The 23,132-nt window shown below is 39.6% G+C and overlaps 1 protein-coding gene across 3 annotated transcripts in view; it reads right to left on the bottom strand.

Moving 5' to 3' along the window:
• Positions 1–23,132, bottom strand: part of STK32C (serine/threonine kinase 32C) — a 227,502-nt gene that overhangs the window by 82,185 nt on the left and 122,185 nt on the right. For all 3 annotated transcript variants that reach the window (XM_045022789.1, XM_045022786.1, XM_045022788.1), the window contains exon 2: positions 10,354–10,409. In XM_045022789.1, coding sequence (XP_044878724.1) covers positions 10,354–10,409 — 56 coding nt within the window. The remainder of the gene's footprint in view (positions 1–10,353; positions 10,410–23,132) is intronic.

Genomic DNA, 23,132 nt, shown 5'->3' with positions numbered 1-23,132 from the left:
CAAAGACTTTTTAAAACCCTCTTTTCCTCCAAGAGGGGAGAACACAGACTAACATAGAGGAGCATCTGGATTTATTAGAAGAATGTAAGGTTGGTTCTGTACTGTTCCTTTAACTTAAGAGAGAAGCCTATATAACTTAGCTTGTGGCAAAACATAAGGTTATTCATGTAGGCTGTTTGTTGTTTTAAAATCCTTTTTTTCTCTCATGCTTTGTTCTAATTGCTAAATAAAAATATGTGTTGTTCGCAGTCACTGGTCAGAGATTCCTAAGGGGAGGAAATGCAGGTGCCTGAAAGCAGCTGGGAGTCCAGGGTGCTACGGGTTGGTTGACACAGGGTAGTGGACTTGGATACCAGTCTAAGAGTGAAAGAATTGCAAGATTCCACCTTGCGGCAGATGAGAGAAAGACACCTAATTCCTGAGGGGGTGCTCTTAGAAAGACTAGGAAGGGGACTGAGGTGCAAATTTTGATCTGCATCCCAAAATGAAACTTATGTGCTTGATTTCTTAGAATGACAAAGGGAATCAGATAGTTTCAACAGCCTACAGGTGAAGGAAGCTTTCAAGTACATGGTATTCTACAATTGTAAATATGTTTGCTCTAACTCACAGAGGTGTGTGGGTTATAAAATGTCTGCCAAATGCCTTTTCCCAAAGACAGCACTTAAACTAAGTGAAATGGGCAAGCTGCTCTCCAGATATTAATTAATTTAATTTCAGGCCTATATTTATAGCAATGTAACTATCTTCTCTGTCACAACTCTCACATAATTGCATCTATTTGTATTTGTCATCCTGGATGACTCCTCTCAGTTTCCCCATAGATAGCACTTCTCCAACTGCTAAACTTAGTGCATTAAAAAGCAGGATTTTTTTCAAACTCCCTCTCAATGGGCCCTGTCCATTATAAAAATCTTTTTACTGCAACAATTTCCATTGTATCATAATGTAGGCTAAAAATTATAGAAATAGCCACCGAGATTTAAAAAAAAAGGGAATGAAAGAAAGAAATGTGCCCACATCCACGTGAAGACTGTCCATGAATGGTCCTCTATTATAAAGATATGTTTGTTCTCTCTGTAATATTTCATTTCAATACTGTTCCTCATTCCATGTGATTTAGCATCATGCTTCCAGCAGCAGACAGAGCGAGACTTCAATGTGTGTTGAGGAACTCCTGATACATTTTCCTTTCTTCCATAGCAGTAAATTCAAAGTAAAAAAGATAAATTTCCAATAGCCCTAGGCCACTCTTTTTCCATTTAAAATAAAGGAAGAGGCATAGGTTGGTTCTGACTGGCTAAGGGAGCTTGCATAAAGGGAATGCAGAGGAAAGAATAAATTAATCTTCAGTAATGTTTTCCCCACTGGTCTGGTATTAGGGAATATAAAACAGAGCCAGATTTTTAAAGGTATTCAGGTGCCATATGATGCAGAGGGGCACCTAATGGGCTTTTCAAAAGCACCCAGATACCTAGCTCCCAATGAGACTTGGGTGCCTAGGTGCTTCTGAAAATTCCACCAGGTGCCATCTCAAGGCACCTAAATATCTTTACAAATCTAGCCTTGAACCCTTAGGAAACTCACCACTTCCCAGGTGGACATAATCTGGGGAGTAGCTAGATTTCCAGTTTTAGAGAGGCTATGCAGAAAGGCTCTGAACCTTTTGGCACTGCCTCTGGATGGATAATTGGTACTGGATCACAGGCAAGCCAGGGAATGGCATGGCTCATGGATCTGCAACTACTCCCCCACAACCAAATCTACAGAAAGTATGAGTGCAGGGGCAGTGGCTGCCACAACAGCTCATGTTGCATCATACACAATTCTATTTCTCGCGTAGTCCATTGGTGCGACGATGAGATTTCCATGCTATCTCTTTTTATGGATTCCAGAGTGACCCTGAAGTCCAAAGCATGATGTGCCTGGTTGTGAGCAGATTGGGCAGACGAAGTCATTGGTGAGCGTCTTGGTAGCTATAGCAGTGGTATGACACTTTTCCTTTGCAGCTAACAGTCGATTATTTCTGTCCTCTTCAAAGGCTTGGAAAGGCTTCTGAGTGTTGTATGTCGCCAGGCTGATCTATTTGATGCAGCCTTCTCAAGACCATCCAGTTTTATTGTACCAAAGTGTGTGCTACTCTTGATGCTGTCCTTGTAGTGCTTTCTGGGGCAGCTTTAATTCCAGTGTCCTTGTGCCAATTCTCCGTATAAAGTTTTTCTGGGGAGTCAATGTTCAGACATCGTAATGATGTGTCCAACCCAGCGTAGTTCGGTTTTCAGCAGCATGGCCTCGATGCTTGTGGCATTTGACTTTTGGAGAACCTCCAGGTTGGTAATTTTGTCTTGCCAGCAGATCCCAATAATGGTGCACAGAGTCCGCATATGGAAGGCCTCTAGCTGTTTGATATGCCATTTGTATGGTGTCCAGGTCTCACTGAGAGATGTGAGCACAAAAGCATTGTAAAGTTTTGTTTTTGTTGAGAGGATTATGTTGTGGGATTTCAGGACTTTTCTGTGTAGCTTTCTGTGACTGAGAAGCTTTCTGTATCCTGTTTGTGATCTTTGTCAAGAGATCCATCATTGGAGATGTTGCTGCCGAGATAGGTAAAATTGTCAACTTGCTTTAGTTGGATTCCACTAATGTTTATGCTAGGGGTTATGGCATGTAATACAGATAGTAGTAGTTTCCCATTCCCACAGGGGGTCAGTCTCTCATATTCAATTCTAACTATCCTTTCATTGGTACCGGTGTATCTGCTTACTCTGAAGGTGGTGTCTGAATGCCAATCTGCTCAGAGGAGCGTCTGTGAGAAAGAAATCGAGTTGGTATACATCTGCTACATAAAATATATTATGCATATTTTAAAAGAATGTAATTTAGGCTATTTTTGTTATTTAAAAATCTATGGCAAGACACATTGTAAATTTAAACATGCCGATTTCAGTAAATATGACCTTATGCATGGTCACGGATCGACTCATAGTACCATAGTACAACTAAACTCATCCTCAACAAATATCACAAAGGTGATGAGAATGAACCCATTTGACTTAGGTCCTCCACTCTTCAAAAGAAAGGACATCTTTGGGCCCCCTTATGCTTCGCCCAGTACAAACAGCCCTTGTACTGAAGAGCTCACAGTCTCCAGAGAAAGAGACAAAGGCTGAGAGGAGAAGCAGAGGCACCGAGGGGTGAAGTGACTTGCCCAAAGTTGCACAGGTTAGTGACAGAACTGGAAATAGAGCACTGGTCATCAGATGCCCAGCTCAAGGTCCTATCACTAGAGAACCCTGCCTCAAATGATGTCACATGAACTGAAGCACAATTCACATATTAGCACGTGCATTGCATAAAATACAGACATAGTTAAAGAAAAATAAGTATAATGATATCACTTTTTAAATATCAGATCTAGGGGGTGGGTAGTTCTGCAAGGTACATAAATACATATTAGTACTGAAAGATATTTTCATGTAAAATAGCTTTGCTCTGTACCTTGGGCAATTCAGCATATTGAAATAATTATTAAGAAAGATGACATATGAATCAACATAACATGTTGTTAAAAATACATATAAAACTCTGATGACTGATATGCTACTTTAGGTTTGACTTATTTTTCCATTCAACAAGGAAAGCTAAAAAAGGAAGCTCCTATGAGTCGCTCCACAAAAGTCAAAGTGGTGTTGCCTGAGGATAACATTTTTATTTTATTTTATTACATTTTAAGTTTGATTAATTACTTTTACAATGCTTAGTGTCACTGCATGTCAGAATCAAACTCTGTTTCTTTGGAGGAGGCTAGATTCAGAACAGAGGGTGAGGTCTCCTCATGCAAACTGTGCCTAAGAGCTAGACATGATTCTTTCTCCCCCCCACATCTCCCACTAGGGCAATTACAATGTACATGGAAGTGTGTAGCGAGTATGTGGTCATGCAAGCCTGGTGCATGACGAAGCATGTGTGTAATAAGGAAATACACAGTATAAAATGTTAATGTTGCACTGATGGCTTCCCGGTCCAAAACAGATGGAAGATTCATGCTTCCCAGTATCCCCAAGTCTTTTTCCACTCCACGTCACCCATAAACTCTTTAATTATTTTAAATTAAGCCTTTTTCTTCCTCCCACCAAAAATTAACTAAATCTTTTCCCTTTTTTCCCCACACTGCTCCTGTATGTATGTATCACTTGGGTTAAGAATTCATGTTAGTTCTCACATAAGGTGATTGCAAATCAGAGGATAGGAAACTGACCTTGAAATAACAGATTGGCCCCCTCCCCAAGTTTCTTTTCTCTCTGTGACACTGACCCACCCCTCCACTTTAAAATGACTGTTATGTAATTTTGTAGCTTGAGTGTTTTTCCCTCCATTTTCTGCCTTGACTGCATTAATAAGTACCTTGAATACACAGTACTTCTTAACATTTTTCATTAGTTCCTTTAACTTCTCTATTCAGTAAAAATCAACTTTTACTAATAACAGACTGGCCCACACTTTGCTGGTGGGAACCAATGCTGGCACATACTGCTGCCTGTCCCCGCAGATTTTGTTTCACTGTCCCACATTCTGGGATGTTGAATTGAAAGGTTACACAGTCCTACTGGAAACAGAAGTCATACAATTAAGCCAAAGCCCATTCTATGACTCACAAATAGATTATATGTTGGGATCCTAACATTCCAAGATATTTGGAGCTTTTACTTTCATCTTTTGGATTATTTTTGGATTAGCAGAACAATCATGTTTTTAATTTTAAATCCACTAATTAATGTCCAGGACTAGATGCATGCTTATCAAAAATACTTTTAAAAAACTATGAGCTGTGACCTGATTATGTTTTCGAAATAGACAACGCTCTTCCTTCCTGCTTCGCCTGGTTTCTTGGCGAAGAGTATTATAGCTGCATTTCCAACATATATTATTTAGTATATCCTCTTTTCACTGCTGCTCAGAGAACTGATGTCTAATTGTATTTTACCCACTCATTGCTACAAGATCCCAAACCTTTTCTTCAGTTTTCTTGAACTGAATAATAGCCTTTTGAAGCCTCTGAACTGCAGCCTGGCTCCTTCATTTTTGACAGTACCCAGAATATTTACAACCAACTCAATAAACAAATGCATTCATTCTATTAGCTGCTCAGAGCTGGTCTAGCCAAAGCATGGCCCTATTGGGTAAGTGAGACCTCTAGAGTTCTACAAAGCACCTCACAGCCATCATTCAACATGGTGCTCTCTCTTGATACAAGTGCAAAGATGCTTGGATCAAGACAGACCACTGTGTGTTGGTACTTGTAGGGCCAGACTTTGATCTCAGTTACACCAGTATAATTATGGAGTTAACTACACTGTAGTGAGAGGAGTGATACAGATTTCCACTGGAATAGCTGAGATCAGAATTTGGCCTCTAGCCTCTGAAGGTCATGTTGTATGTTGGAACTCATAATCTCCATGGATCACACCTTCATATCCAAAAATGATCTGCTCCATTTAATGCAAATTACTAAAGGTGCAGCCCTCAGGCTCTAGACAAGTTTTCAGTGCAACCCTTTGCTGGCAAAGTCTGGGTGCTCCCTGCCCAGAACACATTGCCAACAAAAAAAGCCCTGAATGGAGAGAAACAGCTCCATTCTCATTTCAGATACAAGGGCACATATCACTGTGTAGCCTGAAAAACTCTCTAAGGAATGCAACCACACAATGAAGCATGGCTTCACATCTGAGATTCAAACCATGGCTAAAATTTGTGTCATGACCTGAAAGTGAAAATCCAGTGTCACCTAGCTGTGAAAATTCCTGCCTGTGTAGTTCTTAAAGATAGTTTTAGTAACACTATCTGGTAAACAACACTGAGCCAGATTATTGGGTGTAGCATGGCTGCTTGCAGCAAACTGCTAATGTCATGTGGCGGTAAACCTGGCTCCAGGAGAGTCATCCCAGTACAGAAGTGCACCTGCAATGGTATACAGTAATAATAGGTGTTTGTGTGCCACACTTCCTCCCTGTTACCAGCTTGTTGTTGTTATAATTATTATTATTATATTGTATTACCATAGCATCTAGGAGCCCCAGTCATGGACCAGGACCTCACTGTGCTAAGTGCTGAACGAACAAACAGAACAAAAAAAGACAGCCTCTGCCCCAAAGAGCTTCCAATCTAAATAAAGCAGAGGATGGCTACAGAAAAGGGTATATGTGATCAGGATGTTTCTATGTCACATTCTGTGGACATTAAGGCCAGCATGAACTGCAGTCTTACTGTACCTGGCCCTGGTAAGACTGCTATGCTGGGGCCTACTAGATGGGGCAGAGTAGGGCCAATTACATCAGCCCTTTGGTGCTTTCCCATCAGGGGAATACTTCCATTGCCCATCATGGGCTATATATACTGCTTTCACAAAAGCAAACTAAATTTGAAAGATAAGGACACAATGCATCATTTAGCAGCAGGTACTGATGTTATGCTGTTCATAGTCTCTAGAATTAGTAAATTGCTCTACAAGGAAAAATATCTGTTAGCAACATTACTTGATGTGCTCTTTAGGGGCAGAACTGAAGACACTGCCAGAGCCTACGGATCTAAATCACTGTGCATGTTATAGGCTGCAAGGCAGACATTTTGTTCTGCCTAGTTCTCTACGCAAGATAACATGACAGTCATCAGAGGACATTTATAATGTCTTTTATGGTCAAAGCATGTATAAATATTTCAGCACCTTCATATCTCTGATCTTTGGTAACAAATTGTGGGGCTATATTGCTAAATTTTGCACTTGTTACTAATTCACATACTAAGTGAAATCTAAATATTAAATCTATCTAGTTAGCAATGCACCCCAAACACATTTTAAAATTACAGGATATTGTTCAAGAAATTCAGACCTTTATGACCAAAGTAAATTGTAGGCCTCTCCTGTCACACTAAAAAAAATAAATCTCTTTATCTCAGTCATTTTGCCTTGATGGAAATTCTATTGTCGATATGTCTATAGTAATTAAATAGTGAAGGAGGGTAGATACAACAATAAAACAGTCATGCTTCAGCTTCTCTGGCACAGGTTTATATAGTTAATAACAGGCTTTTTTCACTTTATATATCCTTAAATAATTAAGAAAATTAAGTGTATCAGGTTAAGTTTGACAGGGGAGATTTTTAAAATATTAGATCTATTTTACTTAACACAAAGTAACTTCATATATTCTCAAAGACCATAATTAAATATCAGCTATAATCACCCAAAAGCTTAAACAACCATAATAAAGTAATATTTTTTCAAGATTGAGAAATGGAAGCTAATTAACAGGATTAAAATGCCTTGGTTGTAACATTAATAAGCACTCAACCTTCTGGACACTAATTTTCCCACTGTATGTGAGAGCAAGACATACTTTACATAAAACCTTGGTTAATTTATTATTAGTTCTTTATTTGTATTGAAGAATCACCTAAAGGTCCCAGCCCTGCTGTGCTGAACACTGTAACAAAAAGATGGTCCCTTCCCTGAAAAGTTTACAAAATAAGACAAGCGACAACAGGTGGATACAACAGGAGGATGCAACAGGCAGACTGCAGGAAACACAATGTAACAGTAAGTCAAGTATGATCAACATCATAAGCAGCAGACACAGCACTTCAGCTGCCTAACCACTGAAAATTTCAGAGGACTTTCCCTTAATGTTTGTACAAATCTAGGGACAGATCCTCAACTGGTGTAAATTGACATAGCTCCATTGACTTCAAAGGAGTTATGACAACTTATGCCAGCAGAGGTTCTTCCCTCTACAGTTTTTTATTCATTCTCCAATGTTTGTAACACCATCTTAGAAACATGACATTTTACTTCTTCACGTTTATTCTTCTCTGCTTGAGACATTAATTATTTTTTAACCTACGACTGAAAACATGGCTGTTTTCATTTTATAACAACCTCCTCTCTGACTTACGTAGTAGTTCACTATGATGATACATCATTACTAACCCATCCCAGGTAGACTCACAATGAATCCAGCAGGAGTCCATGTGAGTGGATCCGGTCCTTAGGCCTGGTCTACACTAAGGGCGGGGGTCAAACTAGGGTACGCAAGTTCTGAACTCGAAGTACCCTAGTTCGAACTACTTACCCGTTCAGACGCTGTGGAATCGAAGTCCGCGGCTCCAAGGTCAACTCCGCCACCGCCGTTTGCAGTGGTGGAGTTCCGGAGTTGACCGGAGCGCGCGGGGAGTTCGAACTATCGCATCTAGATTAGACGCGATAGTTCGAACTCCGAGAAGTAGAACTCACCGTGTCGACCCGCGCGGCAAGTGTAGCCAAGGCCTAAGTGTGACAGAATCATGGATTTGATAGCTCTCAGTGTTGGTCAATGGCCTGTTGCTGTGTATCCACAGAGGAAATACAAGATAATATTTTTGTTGGGAGGCATTAAAATAGTGGCTGTTTTGTTTTGTTGGGTCGATATAACTTCTGTAATTTTATGCAAGTTATGTCATGTCTCATCAAGACAAGGGTTGTTCTTTTTCATTCCCAATTGCTTCCTCTGTCTTGTCACTCTGTAGTTTTTAACTATTTTAAAGTACAGTTTTAAAAAACTGTATGAAAACATGGTCATATTGGCAAAATGAGACCCACAGGGCTTCAGGGAGAGAATTCCTCCCAGCTTTGCTTCTGTAGAGTTCCCTAACACCCAACCACATTACTGAAGCTTAGCAAGGAGGGTAGAGCTTAGTACACATTGAGCATTATAGTTCTGGTTATCCACATATAGTACCTGCCCTATATTACAGAGCGCAGATACCATGGTAATAGGTGGGTACAAATAATGGGAGAACAACACTGATTGCCCAGCAGGTTTCATCTTAAGGGCCATATTCTGATCCCTTTATTCACAATGAATAGAACTTAATTCTATTCCAAATAGTCCCACTGAGTTCAATGGAGATATTCATGGAGTAAAGTGCTACCCAAAATGAGACAGTCAGAATCTGGCCCTCAGTATTTGATGCATAAAAACAAAAAGAAAAAAATAACAGCTTCCTTGACAGTACTCTGATTGTTTCCTAGGTTATTACTAGGAGAAGGTGAAGTTGGTGAAAACTGTGTTGCAGCATTCTTTGCTCATCCGTTATGTGCTTTGCAACAACTTTAACATTTCATATTTTGCAAAACTTCAAGGACCCATTTCCCTGCCCTCACCCACAAGACACCAGCTTGTGAAATTCACCTTTGGCATAAAGCTTCAGACTTGCAAACTGTCAGGTAGTGGTGCTGTGGTAGCCATATTTGGCAATTTTTCCAATGTGTTAAAACCACTGCTATTACTGCTACTTTTTCTCTTAATTGTTCGCAGATGCCTCAGTTGATCAGAGATTTCAGAGGGCAGTTGCCCTTAGAACACGGTAAACTAAATGTGATGTAGGCAGCAGAAAAAATATGAAACAGTGGCACTGCAACAAGCTTCTGTCAGCCCAAAGTTAGAGGGTGGATGCCCTTAATGCAAAGACACACACATAGTGTACTTCATAGATGTGGTGAAAAATAAACTGTGCAGAACTTAAATATCAAAGACAAAAGCATAGTGGCCGAAACTCATGTCAATGTAATTCAGGCAACACCAGAAATGTAATAATTGTTCAGGAAAGAATGAACACACACACACACAATATTTTATAATTAATTTATATATCTTTTTCATCTATCTTGATGACAAAGATATATAAATTAGGAAAGAAAGCAAGCATCAAATATTAGTGCTGTTCTGATTTTTAAACATACCCCACACATATTTATTATTTCTCAAAAAAATAAACAAACAGCCCCCTGAACTAGTTTTTCAGAGAAAGGGAGTCCAAATGGCTTCTGAGAACCCTCCTGATCACATGATGTCAGCTCACCCAATTAAGAAACCAGATCTCGTACCACGGGACTTATCATAGAAATGTAGGGCTGGAAGGTACCTTGAGAAGTCATCTAGTCCATCCTCCTGCACTGAGGCAGGACCAAGTATACCTAGATTATAATGACCAATCACAACCAACAAACCCAGCTTGAAAACAAAAAATATAATACCTAGTTTTGCCATGACATTTTCAGTTATTCTAGTAGTTAAAAATGAATTGTGTGAAATTTGAAACTTAGCATCTCAAAAATGCTGCAAATTTACAGATGTGCCAATGTCAATGAAATATTTTCTTGACTAAAACTTTGCCCACCTCTACTTACCACCCATCATACAAGAAAAAAAATCACTTTCAGGATTATTATTCTTGCTACAATAAATAGTTTGTGGATAATTTGTTTTTAGTTACAAGGCACCGCACTGAGCTCATGAATAAATTCAACTTCTAACTTACCTTGCCAAAGCTTCCCTTCCCGATTGCTCGGAGTATCTGGAAGTGGTCAAAATTCACTACAAAGTAAAAACAAAAGAGTTTTAGTTTCTCATTTCCAGATATTTTCCTACTAACTTCTTAAAAAAAACTCAAAGAGAAAAAAAAAAGGAAAAGAGATGAGTAACTGATAACAAAAAAGTACGTTTTGTCAGTTGGACAAGTTGTTGCCAAAAGATCAGTATGTTCTAGAGAAGATTTTTATTTAAAGAAAACCAGTCGGATGGGCCCTTTGTATCAGCTTTAAAGTTAATTGCTTTATAGGGACTCAGTCCCTCTTACCCTGCTTATGGCCAGAATCTTCTAGTTTCTGACTCCTGAAGTTCCTTTTAATCATGGTTCCTGGATGTCTCATACCCTCTATCGACAAAAATAAAAGGATACAACTAGGACCCAACTCTGATACTCTTATAGTGAGCAATGCCTCACTCCAAGAGGAGTTGATTTCAATGAAACTACATGTGGAGTATGGTACTATTCTGTGTTGGTATCACAGAATGTGTTGGACCATAGTGACTCTGACTGGCCTCTGAACTGTCCTTTACCAAGTCCTCTTTCTCAGCTGATGTTGTTTGACTTTCACCCACAAATTGCACCGAAAATGGCTCTCTAGCATAGTTAGCAGTGTGCTTAATTTAAAAAATTTTTTAAATGTATATAGAGATTTTAAAAAACAACTAAAATTCAATTGATCAGGATAATGTCCACAGCGTATGAGGATAGGCACTTATAGACATGTATAGTAATATATAAATAACAGTTTGTTAAGTCACATACCAATATTAAACTGGTGTATCACAAGTTTAAAAACCCCCACAAAACACAAAAACGTAACCTATTACAAAAAGGAGACAGTGAATGAGTGGATGCATGTGTTAAAGGAGGGAGGGCTCAGGGACACAATACAAACAAGTCCCACTGCTAAAAATATCACAATGCTTTTGTAATCCATAGTTATAGATGGCTGCTGTTCTTGTACATGAAGAGCTTATTACTGTGCATGCAAGTGCTGCAGCCAGTTTGGCTATTACTTGCTCTATCAAGAAGCCAACATGTTAAGGATGGGCCATTGACTTCTATTCCCTGGATTTTTGTATCCATCCGTACATTAGCTGCTAGTGATTCCAGAGACATAACAAAAAGTAATGGTGAGTGGTGAGAGTGTTAATCTAATACTTTAATTAAGTGCAATGTTGCTATGTCAGCAGCCATAGCAACTATAAAATTATGATTACTAAATTACTGCTGTGATCTAATCTCTCCAAAAATTAATCTCAAATGAAAGGTGCTATGTAGTCCTTCTGTCTACCTAAGTAATGATATATCTCCCAGTACCATAGATTTTGAATACCTCAATGACATTAACAAACATTATCGATGATGATGATGATGGTCACCTCAGTTTCGAGGGCAATGTTGACCATCATAGTTTTGTACAAATGGGTTTTTGCACGACTCCATAGACCAATTCGGGAAGAACAACATTACTCCACTGACCGTGGAGCCATTTGCCTAGTTGTGTTGATTGACCTGCACATTGTTTCTGTGGCTGGCGCTGTGCTTCCTGCTGCTCCACATGATTTTTCTCAAAGTTGTGGATACCCACCCGTATGGTGTGGTGCCACACAATACGATCAATCGACAGTTGATCAAAGGTTGAATAGGAAATGTTCATCTTGCACAGATTTTCTTTCGGGGTGTATTTGAAGTATTTCATCTGACCTCCATGCTTACAATGGCCAGAGCTTAATTCAGAATATCAGACTTATTTTTATAGATGGGTCTCAGGCATTTGAATTACATGGCTAGTCCATCTCAACTGGGCACAGACCAAATGAGCCTCGATGCTGACCAAACCAGCTTTCACCAGAACTTCAGTGTTGGAAACCTGGTCCTGCCATTTGATGCCCAGCAATCGTTGTAGGTATTGCAAATAGAACCTCTCAAGCTTTTTAATGTGTCATTAAAAGTAGGTCCATGTTTCACACCAGTAGAGCAATGTCATGAGGACATCATAAACTTTGTTTTTAGTCTGGATACAGATTCCATGTTGCTTCCAGATTAAGTGATAGAAGCGACCATATGTGGCACTGGCTTTCTTAATTCATGGTCAATTGTTGCTTCATTGTTCAACATGCTGTTGAAATAGGTAAGGTGACAGCGTAGAGCATGGTACCTTCCATTCTTATTGACAGGTCTTGGTAAGGTTGTTGAGGAGCTGGCTGGTATATAACCTCAGTTTTCATTCAGCTGATGGTGGGGCCAGAGTTATGAGGCACCGCAGCAAAGCAGTGTGCAAGATACAGAGTGCATCATCAAGGCACAATCATTGGCATAGAGTAGTTCCTGGATCAATGTTCCTATCATCTTTGTGTTTGCATGTAGATGGGAAAGACTGAAGAGCCTACCAGTGCAGAAGTGTATAAGGACACCATCTGAAACATCACAAAGGGCTTCCTCTAGCAATGCAGCAAAGAAAAGACCAAAATGGCTAGCAGCGAGGACACATCCTTTCTTCACCCCATTCATGATTGGAAATAGATATGTTTGCACTAGCTCTTCCAGCCATGCCTTCAAGGAATTGCTGAATGATGGTAATAAAATTGTCTGGACATCCAAATTTACTCAGCAATTTCCAGAGGGCAGTGCAGCTGACCATATCAAATGCCTTAGTTAGACTGAGAAACAAGATGTTGGTGCTATTCACACCATTTTCCCTGCAATTGTCGAATGATGAAAAGCATGTCATAAATTTTCCTGTAATTGTCGAATGATGAAAATCATGCTTGCTGAGCATGAAAGCCACACTGTGACTCAGATAGAACATTGTCAATTATTTGGGTCACAAATCAGTTCAAGAGGATCTGTGCAAGAATCTTGCCAGCCATGGAGAGCAAAAAGGTACCATGGTAGTTACCATAGTCACTCTTTGAGCCTTTACACTAATAAATAGTGACAATGTTGGCATCTTTCAGTTGTGACAGTATAACTTCATGTAAAAAAATTCAAAGAGCTCGTCAATTGAGACAATTTCCTCCATGTTTGAAAACCACAGCTGGAATGGCATTGGGACAAGGGGATTTATTATTTTTCATTACTTGAACAGCTATCAACACCTCAGCTTGTGTGGGTGGATAGGCAAGTGCAGTAGATGTAGGCAGTTTATGGACACTATCCAGCGACTCCTCAAAAACAGTAGATGAATGATTAAGTAGTTCGCTAAAATGTTCACACCACCATTGGTGGATGGCAATACGATCTGTGATGAGAGATTCATCATCAGCATTTGTTAGTGGTGCTAAGGCAGATTGAGTGGACCCATACACAGCTTTGACCACCTCATAGAAACCTTTTAAGTCATGATTATCAGCAACGGCCTGTAGTTCCTCTGCTCTACAGTCAAACCACATATTTTGCATTTGCTGGAGTCTATGTTAGAGTGTTCTGTAAGCTGCCCTATATCTGGCCTTTTTTGACCCAGAGTGCAGGTCAGCTAAGAGTGCAGCATTCACTTATCACTTGACATCAAGGAGATTCAGTATTTCAGGGCCATTATAATTGAACCAGCCTGCATGACAGCATTTCATATACCCAACACAATCCACAAAGCTGTTATAGTGTCCCACAGGGATACCCATTCGGCAGATATGTTATCACTGATCACTGGATATTAATAAATGTATCATCACTACATCCCTGGGAGATGGAGAGGTATTACGAGCCTCATTTTACCAATGGGGAACTGAGAGCCCAAGTTCACACAGGAAGACTATGGAAGAGTCAGGAATTGACCCCAGATCTCTTGAGTCCCTGGTCAGTTCTTTAAACCAAATAAACATCTTTCCTTTCTGGGGCCCTGATCCAAAGCCCAGTGGCTGCAAAAGATTCTTGGATTAGGACCAAAATACAAAATACTGTTACAGGACCCAATCCTGAGGTCCTCACTCAGCTCTTTCTCAGAAAAATACTCATTGACTTTAGTAGGATTTTGAGAAATGAAAATGGATACATATTCTGGGCCAGACGCTGATTAGCCCTGGCCTCAGGGAAGTACTGAGAGAGAGAGGGAGTCAGTCTCCCCTATAGCAGCATCTCTTCTTTGTGGGAGCCTGCAGCAGGCTCGCTGAAAGTCAGGGTGGGGAAGTCCAAGGAGTATCATCCTTCCTGGCAACCTGCTGGGATTCTATGGGAATGTTCACTAAGTTCTTACTAAGCCCCCTTTGTGCTGAGAACCCCTTTTGTAAGCAAGGATCCAGGGTCTCTCAGCTAGAGGAAGCTCTGGCCATGCTTCCAGGGAGCTGGGGAAGGCTCAGTACCAATGGACATGCCCAGAGCCTCTATGAAGATGGCCCTGTGCCTCTTGTGGATCCATGAGAGCAGCAGAATATGAAGTCTAGAACCTTGCTCCTTCTGCGGTGTGACAAACCCTAATTTTTGCAGGAAGGAATTTGGAGCCACAAGAGGAGAATATTGCTGAGTTACCTCCCTTCCCATTAGCCTTAGAGGGAACACTCTGGCCCTGAGTAAGGGCCCAATGATTTGATTTAGTATTAAATAGTAATATTTAATAAATATTTGAGGTGAAACATACAGCTAGACTACAGCTCTAAGAGCTAGCATATATTTCTGAGATGTTTTTGACAACAGATCTAAATTTTTTACATACAGACAAAACTATTATATGAACCTCTGTCTATGAGAAATACACAAGGTTAGATTAAAGTGAGCACATTTTAAGCACAGTAAATTTGTTTTCTTGGCAATTAAACTACAGGGCATGGTTTCATGATCTGGGGAATTCCTAGGAAGTTTTATTCCTGAAGTAATATTATGGTTATTTATTACAAAGAGCAAAATTCTTATGTCTGAAACTGCATTGTTACATAAAAACAGTCTTTTTTTTGTATCCATGACTACAAATGAGCTAAAAGCACATTTTAGTCCATAGTCAAGATATAACTTCAAATATGCACATCAACTACATATGCCCTTAAGCTAATCTGTAAAGAAATGTTGCATTTAATAAATTAAATATACAGTGTCCATTTACTTCAGGTTCAACTGAAGTTATATGAGTGGCTGCTTATTTTTCTTCAGTTCCACCAACTTCTTTTAGAAAGAGCTAGGCAGCTGAGGTTCTAATAAGGTAAAAGCAAGTTGCAACATTTTTTTTAAATGCACTTTTTTGTGCACAATGCACAGTATTTCTAAAAATGACAACACAGTTCTACAGAATATGTGATTATCTCTGAAATAGAAATCCTAAACTTGCCTAGTACAATTATATATGCTCTGGAGATTTCACTTTTTTGCAAGTGACAAGACAAAGCTGTCTTTCCCTAACCACTCGAATATCTTATTATTTTTGGATGATTTGTACTAGCCTGAGTCATGTATAAATGCTAGTGAAGAATTCCATGACACATACTCCCAACAAGCAGGAAGATGACAGCTGTTGCATATTCGCAGGACCATATTCACCCACTACTTTGACTTCAGTGTGGCATAGTTTTGACAGTCACAATCTGTAAGTACAATAATGATTTGGCTTGAGGTGTCACTGAAGGAACCTAAAGGGGGCGGAGGGGGAACCTGAAAACTTTTATAAATTATAAATAAAATGGAATGTAGCAAAATAATCTGACATTCAATTGTTAATAAAATTGCCATCTTGTTTGGTTGAAATGCTCCAAGGGGTCCTTTGTCAGATTATTATGAAACAACTAAGTTAATTATTCCTACTGACTTTCTGAAAGCTCATTTGCAGTATGTCCCTTTTAGTGAGGGGATGGTGGGTGGGGGATTGCTGGGCAGAAAACAGTCCCTTTTGTCAGGAGAGATAAATATCCTCCCCTGGGATTCTTCCTGGCATCAAATAACTAAGTATGATTCATAACTGAGGATAACATGCCATGATTTTGATTTGTTTGGTTCAGATTGTTTGCTTTAAATTTCAAGGAATGCATGAAAAGCGGAAGAACGGCAGTTATTATGCTGCTGTAGAACTTCATTAGAACTCACACTTTGCAATCCACCTGAAAAACTGATGTTCACCCCCTACCCCCACAAAGATGTAACAGTAGATGCTGCAGCGAGCTCTCTATTAACTAAGATTTCATTGTTTTATAAAATGTACTACAATATATTGCCAAGTACAGTGGATTTACAGCTCCACTTAGCCAGCAGCTAAAATTCATTTCATACCATTTCTTCCTTCTTTTTTTTTTTTGCACATAATTTTTATGCAGGATTATTATGCTTCAAGTTACAATGTGCACTCTTTTTAGTCCCTACACCAGATATTTCAAAACTGTGTTTCTCCATAATTTTTATTTCTCTGTTTTATTCCGCAGTTATACAATACAACAGCTGAAAATGTGGCAAGGTAAAAATAAAGCATTGACACCCTGGTCCTACGAATGGACATATAAAAATACAAGGGTCTGATCTGAAGGCTTCATCGGGAACAGGATTGGGCCTCAAGTGTCTAGACAGAGATGTGCTTCAACCCTGATTACAAACCCCAGACTCTTGGGAAAAGTTCCAGCCCATATCTGGGTCCGGACACTACAGGTAGTTTTTATGTCTCGGTCAACCTAGGACAGCTGTCCACTGCTTGCATCACAGGATAGTGACGAGTTTACTTAAAGGATTGTGCCTCAGAGACATAGAATCCCTTCCTAAGCAGCCTGGTGTTCTGGTAAAATGAGTGTGCTGCATACGTTAGAATAGTGCAGCCTGCTTCCCCTGTGAAGGAAGGGGACAAAGCTATGGCTTCTCTGCTCCTCCTTGAGTTCAGTGACTGCAGTTGTGATTGGTCTTTGAGCAGGATCCACAAAGAGGGAAAGAGTAGCTTGGTGCATTTACCATAACCCATCCATGCACTTGCCCAACAGTTGGTTACAATCTATGACAATGGGCTGAGCCTTGCTACCATTTCCAAAGGCTTTGAATTTTGGAAACATTCACGCTAGGATCAGATTTGAACTTGGCAGCTCACACCCATACATAATTAGAATGTGACAAATCTTTCATGATGCAATGTCCAGTGAACTCCATCTGGAAGGCTCTGGGAAGAGTGAAAGGAAATGAAGAAGAAGATTTAGTTGGGGATTGGTCCTGCTTTGAGCAGGGGGTTGGACTAGATGATATCCTGAGGTCCCTTCCAACTCTGATATTCTATGATTCCATGATTCTAAGAAAACTCAGATCTTAAATATGGATTCATTTTTGTGAATATTTTGGTATATATTAATATATGCTTTGTAGGTAATGAGTCATTATATGCACAAAGCACTTAAAATGCACTTTAAATGATCTAACATAATGTTTGGTACTTTCTCAAACCAATTATGCTATCTAGAAAGATAAGAAACTATGCTAAGTATAAATTTTTCTCCACTCACAAATAAAATAATTAAAATATATCTCACTGTAAAAAAATCTTACTTTGTACCAACAGCTGCCAATGCTCAAATACATGTGTGCAAATGTTTTTGTGAATAAAGCTGCGTGCACACAAATGGAAGCCAGGATGAGAGTCATTTGGAAATTTGTCTCTAAATATCTCTTCCCAATTTTCACACTGTCAAATTAAAAACCATATTGAAAAAAAAAACTATCACAGTTTCCAATCTACATTACAGATAACACTACTGAAAATTAAAAATAGCAAAATTTTAAAAATCATATGTACATTTCACTGTTTGTATTATTCACTGTAAGCATGTCTCTCAGCTTGAACAATGAAAACAAGCTAGTTTTTGGGGACCGCCTATACCGTAATCAACATCATGTTCTGTCTACTTTGCCAGCACAAAGCTGCAATGATTGGGCTGTAAATAACGTAGGGTGAGGGTTATCATTGTTTACAAAATGACTCATTCCTGCTCTATTAAAGAAATGGGAACAATCTATTGATTTTAGTTTTTGTAAAAACGTATCTTAAAAAATCTAAGTGTTGAACCAAATTTGACCTGACAGTGCCTCTTCAAAACTGTATTATGGCTAAATTCCTATTTGGATAATTGCACTCAGCTGGCAGTACTTACAGTATATTTGTCCAACAGTTGCAATTAGATACAATATTTTTGATATATGCTATTATAATGTTAAAACAGCTGCTTAGTTCCACTCTACCAATGCTCTGCATTATACTAGGATGCAAATTGATTCCTATATACAGAAAGTTTCTAAAGAGTTAGATAATTCTTCTGACTGAAAAGCACTCAATAAAAAATTAAGGTAGTATTATTTCATAATAGAAAATATGGCTGACCAGCGTGACACCATCAAACTTTCTTTTTTACAGAGAGAATTCTGTATCTGGTAAAAAAAAAAAAAGTAAATGAATAGTTCTTTTCAACCTAGGATTATATTATATTACTGTTTGCTAACATAGTAAAAAATAATTGGTATAACAAACCCAACATTGTAATTATTGATTCAGAAACATTACTATATGGCCACAGTAAACCCAGAGGTGCTGCCACAAAATGTTAACAGTTTCTATTCATTGATAGAAAATTTACAGCTACAACTTAGAAGCAATTACCTGCTTCTACCTGGGTCTCAAAAGGGGGCTGTTTCTCCAATGCTTTGACCCATGCCAGTGGAAGAACACAGAGAGAAGGCCAAGAATGAACCCAGATGGAGGATGGCTAATGGAAGAACTTATGAACGAGAGGTATAGGAATGAGATGAGAAGAGTCATGAAATAACTCAGAGATAATGGAAAGAGACAACGACAGCCACAATGGATGCTGAAAGACTGAGATAAGACTGAGAGGAATGAGGATGGCGTGAGCAGGGATGTTAGGAGAAATGGAGAATTGGCAAGGAATGCGTGTGGAGAGACTGGAGGAAAATGTGGACTTCTGTGGAAGGAGAGAGAGAGAGACATTCACGATCTGAAGAAATGTTGCAAAAGAGAGTAGTGGGCCCACTAAAAAACTAGTGGAAGACGGAGGGAGGGGCTACAAAAGGATCAGGAAAGTATGTTAGAGAGCAGAGTATAAGGATTCCAAAGGGAGGAGGATTCCAAAGGGAGGAGTCTGGGGGGGGGGACAAAAGGATCAAGTAAAAGCCTGGCAGGAATGAAGAGTGAGCATGCCTAGAACAGAAGAGCTAGAAAACACCTTAAGTTGTGGAGAGAGAGGGGAGATTGGAGGTGACCTGAAAGGAGAAGGGTTTTGGAAGCACCCAACAGAAGTGGAGAAGAAGAGGGCCAGCAAGGGAGCACCATCTGGAGAGGCTTCTCTGAAAATAACAACGTACACTCTATGGTTAGATGTTCAGCTGCGTGTGTGTGTTTTCCCTGTGTGCTGCCCCAGCTTTGCACAGACAGCCGGCACAGCAGACCTTGAGCGAACCGCCCAACTACCACAAGATCTGTTAATGTACGAAGGTGCCAGGCCAGGTTTATTGTTGACAAAGCATGGTAATAGCACCTGACAACTCTATGAGGATGTATGCCCATAACAATGGACGCAGCTCAGTAAATGGTGGAACTTTCCATTCCCCCCTCAGCTGGACAAAGATACTCCCTCTGAGATACATTTACGAGTTAGTACTGCCTCTGACATAGTTAGTTACTGCCCCCTGATGTGGCGAGTTATTACCCCATCACCTTGAAATGTTAGTTCAATCAAAACATCTCTATTATGTACTGTCACCCTGCCCTTATCTTTTAGGAGGGGTCAGTGTGTTCCTGTTACCCTTGGGGAAAGTTTTTGTACCATCCTTAATATCGGAACGTTCTGGTACCACTTAATATCAGAATGTGTTTGCGTAAGTACTTTGTGCTTAGCACTTCTTAAAAATGTGTATTTCTGCATTATCAGCCCTGTTCTTGCCAAATTCTGCAAGCAGGTCCTGCGTCATACCAGGCCTCTAATACATAATACAAGAGCTTGTATCTCAGGCTCTCTTCCTACTACACTCTCTAATTACCAGACTTTTGTTCTCCTCTCCCCTCCTTATAGGCTGGAAATTGTTTAATATACGGCCTTCATTTCTGTGTAACAGGGTGGCTCCGCATTGTGTAAGAATCCCCTTGCTTTCTTTCATTTCACTTTCCTTTTATTTCTACTGAAAAAAATGTATTAGAAATGCACATTGGGTTTTAGTCCACACTATCTAATGCTGTTCTGTTTTGCCCATTTGCATCCACAAAGAAGAAGAGATAGGTGAGACTAATGGAAGTAAACTGTAGTCTGACTGACTGGCAACGTGAATGAGTATTAGCTGCCCAGGAATTCAGGGAATGCTGGCAGATAATAAAAGAAATTAAAGGTATAATATGAACCACTTTAAGCATTAAGGAATCACACATATTATTAAAAATACAGCTGTGAAGTCATCTTAAAAGAAGTTATTGGTACTAGATAGAATAATGTTTGCACTGGCCCATGACCATTCCCGAGTAGTGCATGGCTATTAAAATCATCTGTTTTTTTCAGCGAATGACAAGCGGAGTGCTACTAAATTGGATGAAAAGAACAAATACCTTTTCCACATAAGCTCTGTTTTACAAATTTTGCAAGTGCTATTTATGTGAGAAAAATTAAGCTTATTTGTGTTAGCATCCCAAAGAGGCAAATTAGCTATTCATTAGCAACTCAGCTGAGCTCCAAATATGTGCAGTTCTTGAAAGCATTAAACGAGAAGTCAAAATTACACAATGCAACTTATATATGCCATGCAACTTTCACAACAATCACAAAAAAAAACATATCACACAAGAAGCTGAAAGTGGGAGGGTTTTGGTCAGAGTCAGTCTTACACCTTTTGTCCGGCTAACTGTGATGATGTAAGGGTGTGATAATAGCCTAGCAGCGACCAAGCAACAAGGATTTATTCATGACCAGTTCTGTGGGGTAGCCAGAATGCAAAGTACTCACCAATGCCACTTGAGGGGAGCTGTAATGAAATGACGGAATAAAAGGTCAAAGATCAGCATTCAGGATATTTTGGATTTTGAATGCTCTTAGATGCTGTGCTAAATTTTGTTTAGAAGAGTGTTGGGTCAGCTTCTCTGCAAATCTTTTTCAGGAAATGATACCACTTGCTGAATAGTCATTAGACTGACTTGTCTTTATACTTTGCTAGGAGAATTTTCCGACTTTTACTACAGTAGATGAATAGATCACTCCACTGGTCAGTTTCCTGAATGCTTAGCCATCTTCTCCACACAAGTGCTAAGCCACAGAGTTGAACAGACCCTCAGTTTGGTGTCCCAAACTGCCCCAAATCACAGGCAAGGAAAAAAGAAAAGGTTCCCTCCTTTCCAAAGAAGGTGGGTGATTTCACACCACGGAATGGTCATGTAGCGGTCACAGCAGAGACATGTCAGCACTTCCCCAGGAAAGAAAAAAAAATAGTTCTAATGGTAGCTAGCAACTTAGATGCCAACAAATAGTGACTAGAGCTCAACACATTTAACCCTGGTATCTAGATTATATAGTTAGTAGTATTAATTTAAAGGACACCTGCAAATGTATAAAAATAGTGGGTTAGAAATTTGTCCTGTCTACCAGTGTGAATTTCATCAGTCTAGGTATATAACCTAGGTTGAAGTTTGCAGAGGCAACTTCATGGTGACCTAGCCTGATTTCCAATGAGTTCAGGAATATAGCTGAGCTTTTGGCCCAAGCACAGGTTGCTTTTGGAACTGAAACTATTAGCACTTAGAACTTTTAGTATCTGACACTTTATTCCTTTTCCTTAAAGAACCCCTTTCTAGAAGAGGTTATTGCTTTAAAACTATGGCATCTGGGGGCTTTCTATGATATTACTTGGAAGAATCTGCCCCACAGTATGATCAGTACAAAGAAGGGTTTTGGAGACATTTTTTTCTCCAGACTGGCATCATACTCTGATGAAGATGGGATGGCTTCTTAGTATTATTTGGTTATATTTCTGTGGCTTGTATCTAGAGTGTTGTTTATTCTGTTGAACCCAGCTGAATGCATGTATTTTGCTTTATTTTAAATACACTATTATCAATCTACACATGGAGGTTACTATTCCTAATAATAATTATTACAGTAAAGCAAATAATAATGTTTTATGTTAGAATTTCATTGTTAAAATGCAATACTGTCAGAATGTGGTTTGTACTTTATAAAAAGCTCCTTAATTGTGACTGTGTGTCACACTGAGAGTTAGGTTTTGTACTCAAACAAAAGCCACAGCAGATCTTAGGCACACAACACCTCCTTCAAACTACATGCTGCGTAGGGCCACAGGAAAAAGACCATGGCATTTGCTCACCATGTCATAATGCAAGACATGGGAGCAGAGGAGATAGGAGGCCTTGTACAAAGTAGACAAGGTAGCTAGTGATGACCCTTTTCTTGTTAATAAAGAAATATGTTAAACGATGTTTAAAAGGGGACTGGATAAATTCATGGTGGCTAAGTCCATAAATGGCTATTAGCCAGGATGGGTAAGAATGGTGTCCCTAGCCTCTGTTCGTCAGAGGATGGAGATGGATGGCAGGAGAGAGATCACTTGATCATTGCCTGTTAGGTTCACTCCCTCTGGGGCACCTGGCATTGGCCACTGTCGGCAGACAGATACTGGGCTAGATGGACCTTTGGTCTGACCTGGTACGGCCTTTCTTATGTTCTTATGTTCTTATGTGGGGAGACAACTGACCACAGGGAGGAGAAATTTGAGGCTCAAGAGAACACTGGGCCAAGGAAGAGAGACTATACAGGAAAAGAGAACAAGAGGCTAGG

The sequence above is a fragment of the Mauremys mutica genome, chromosome 7, assembly GCF_020497125.1.
Source record: "Mauremys mutica isolate MM-2020 ecotype Southern chromosome 7, ASM2049712v1, whole genome shotgun sequence".
In the NCBI taxonomy this organism is placed as follows: Eukaryota; Metazoa; Chordata; order Testudines; family Geoemydidae; genus Mauremys; species Mauremys mutica.
Note: the sequence above shows the minus strand (reverse complement) of the source record. Positions and strands in the feature narration are given on the sequence as shown.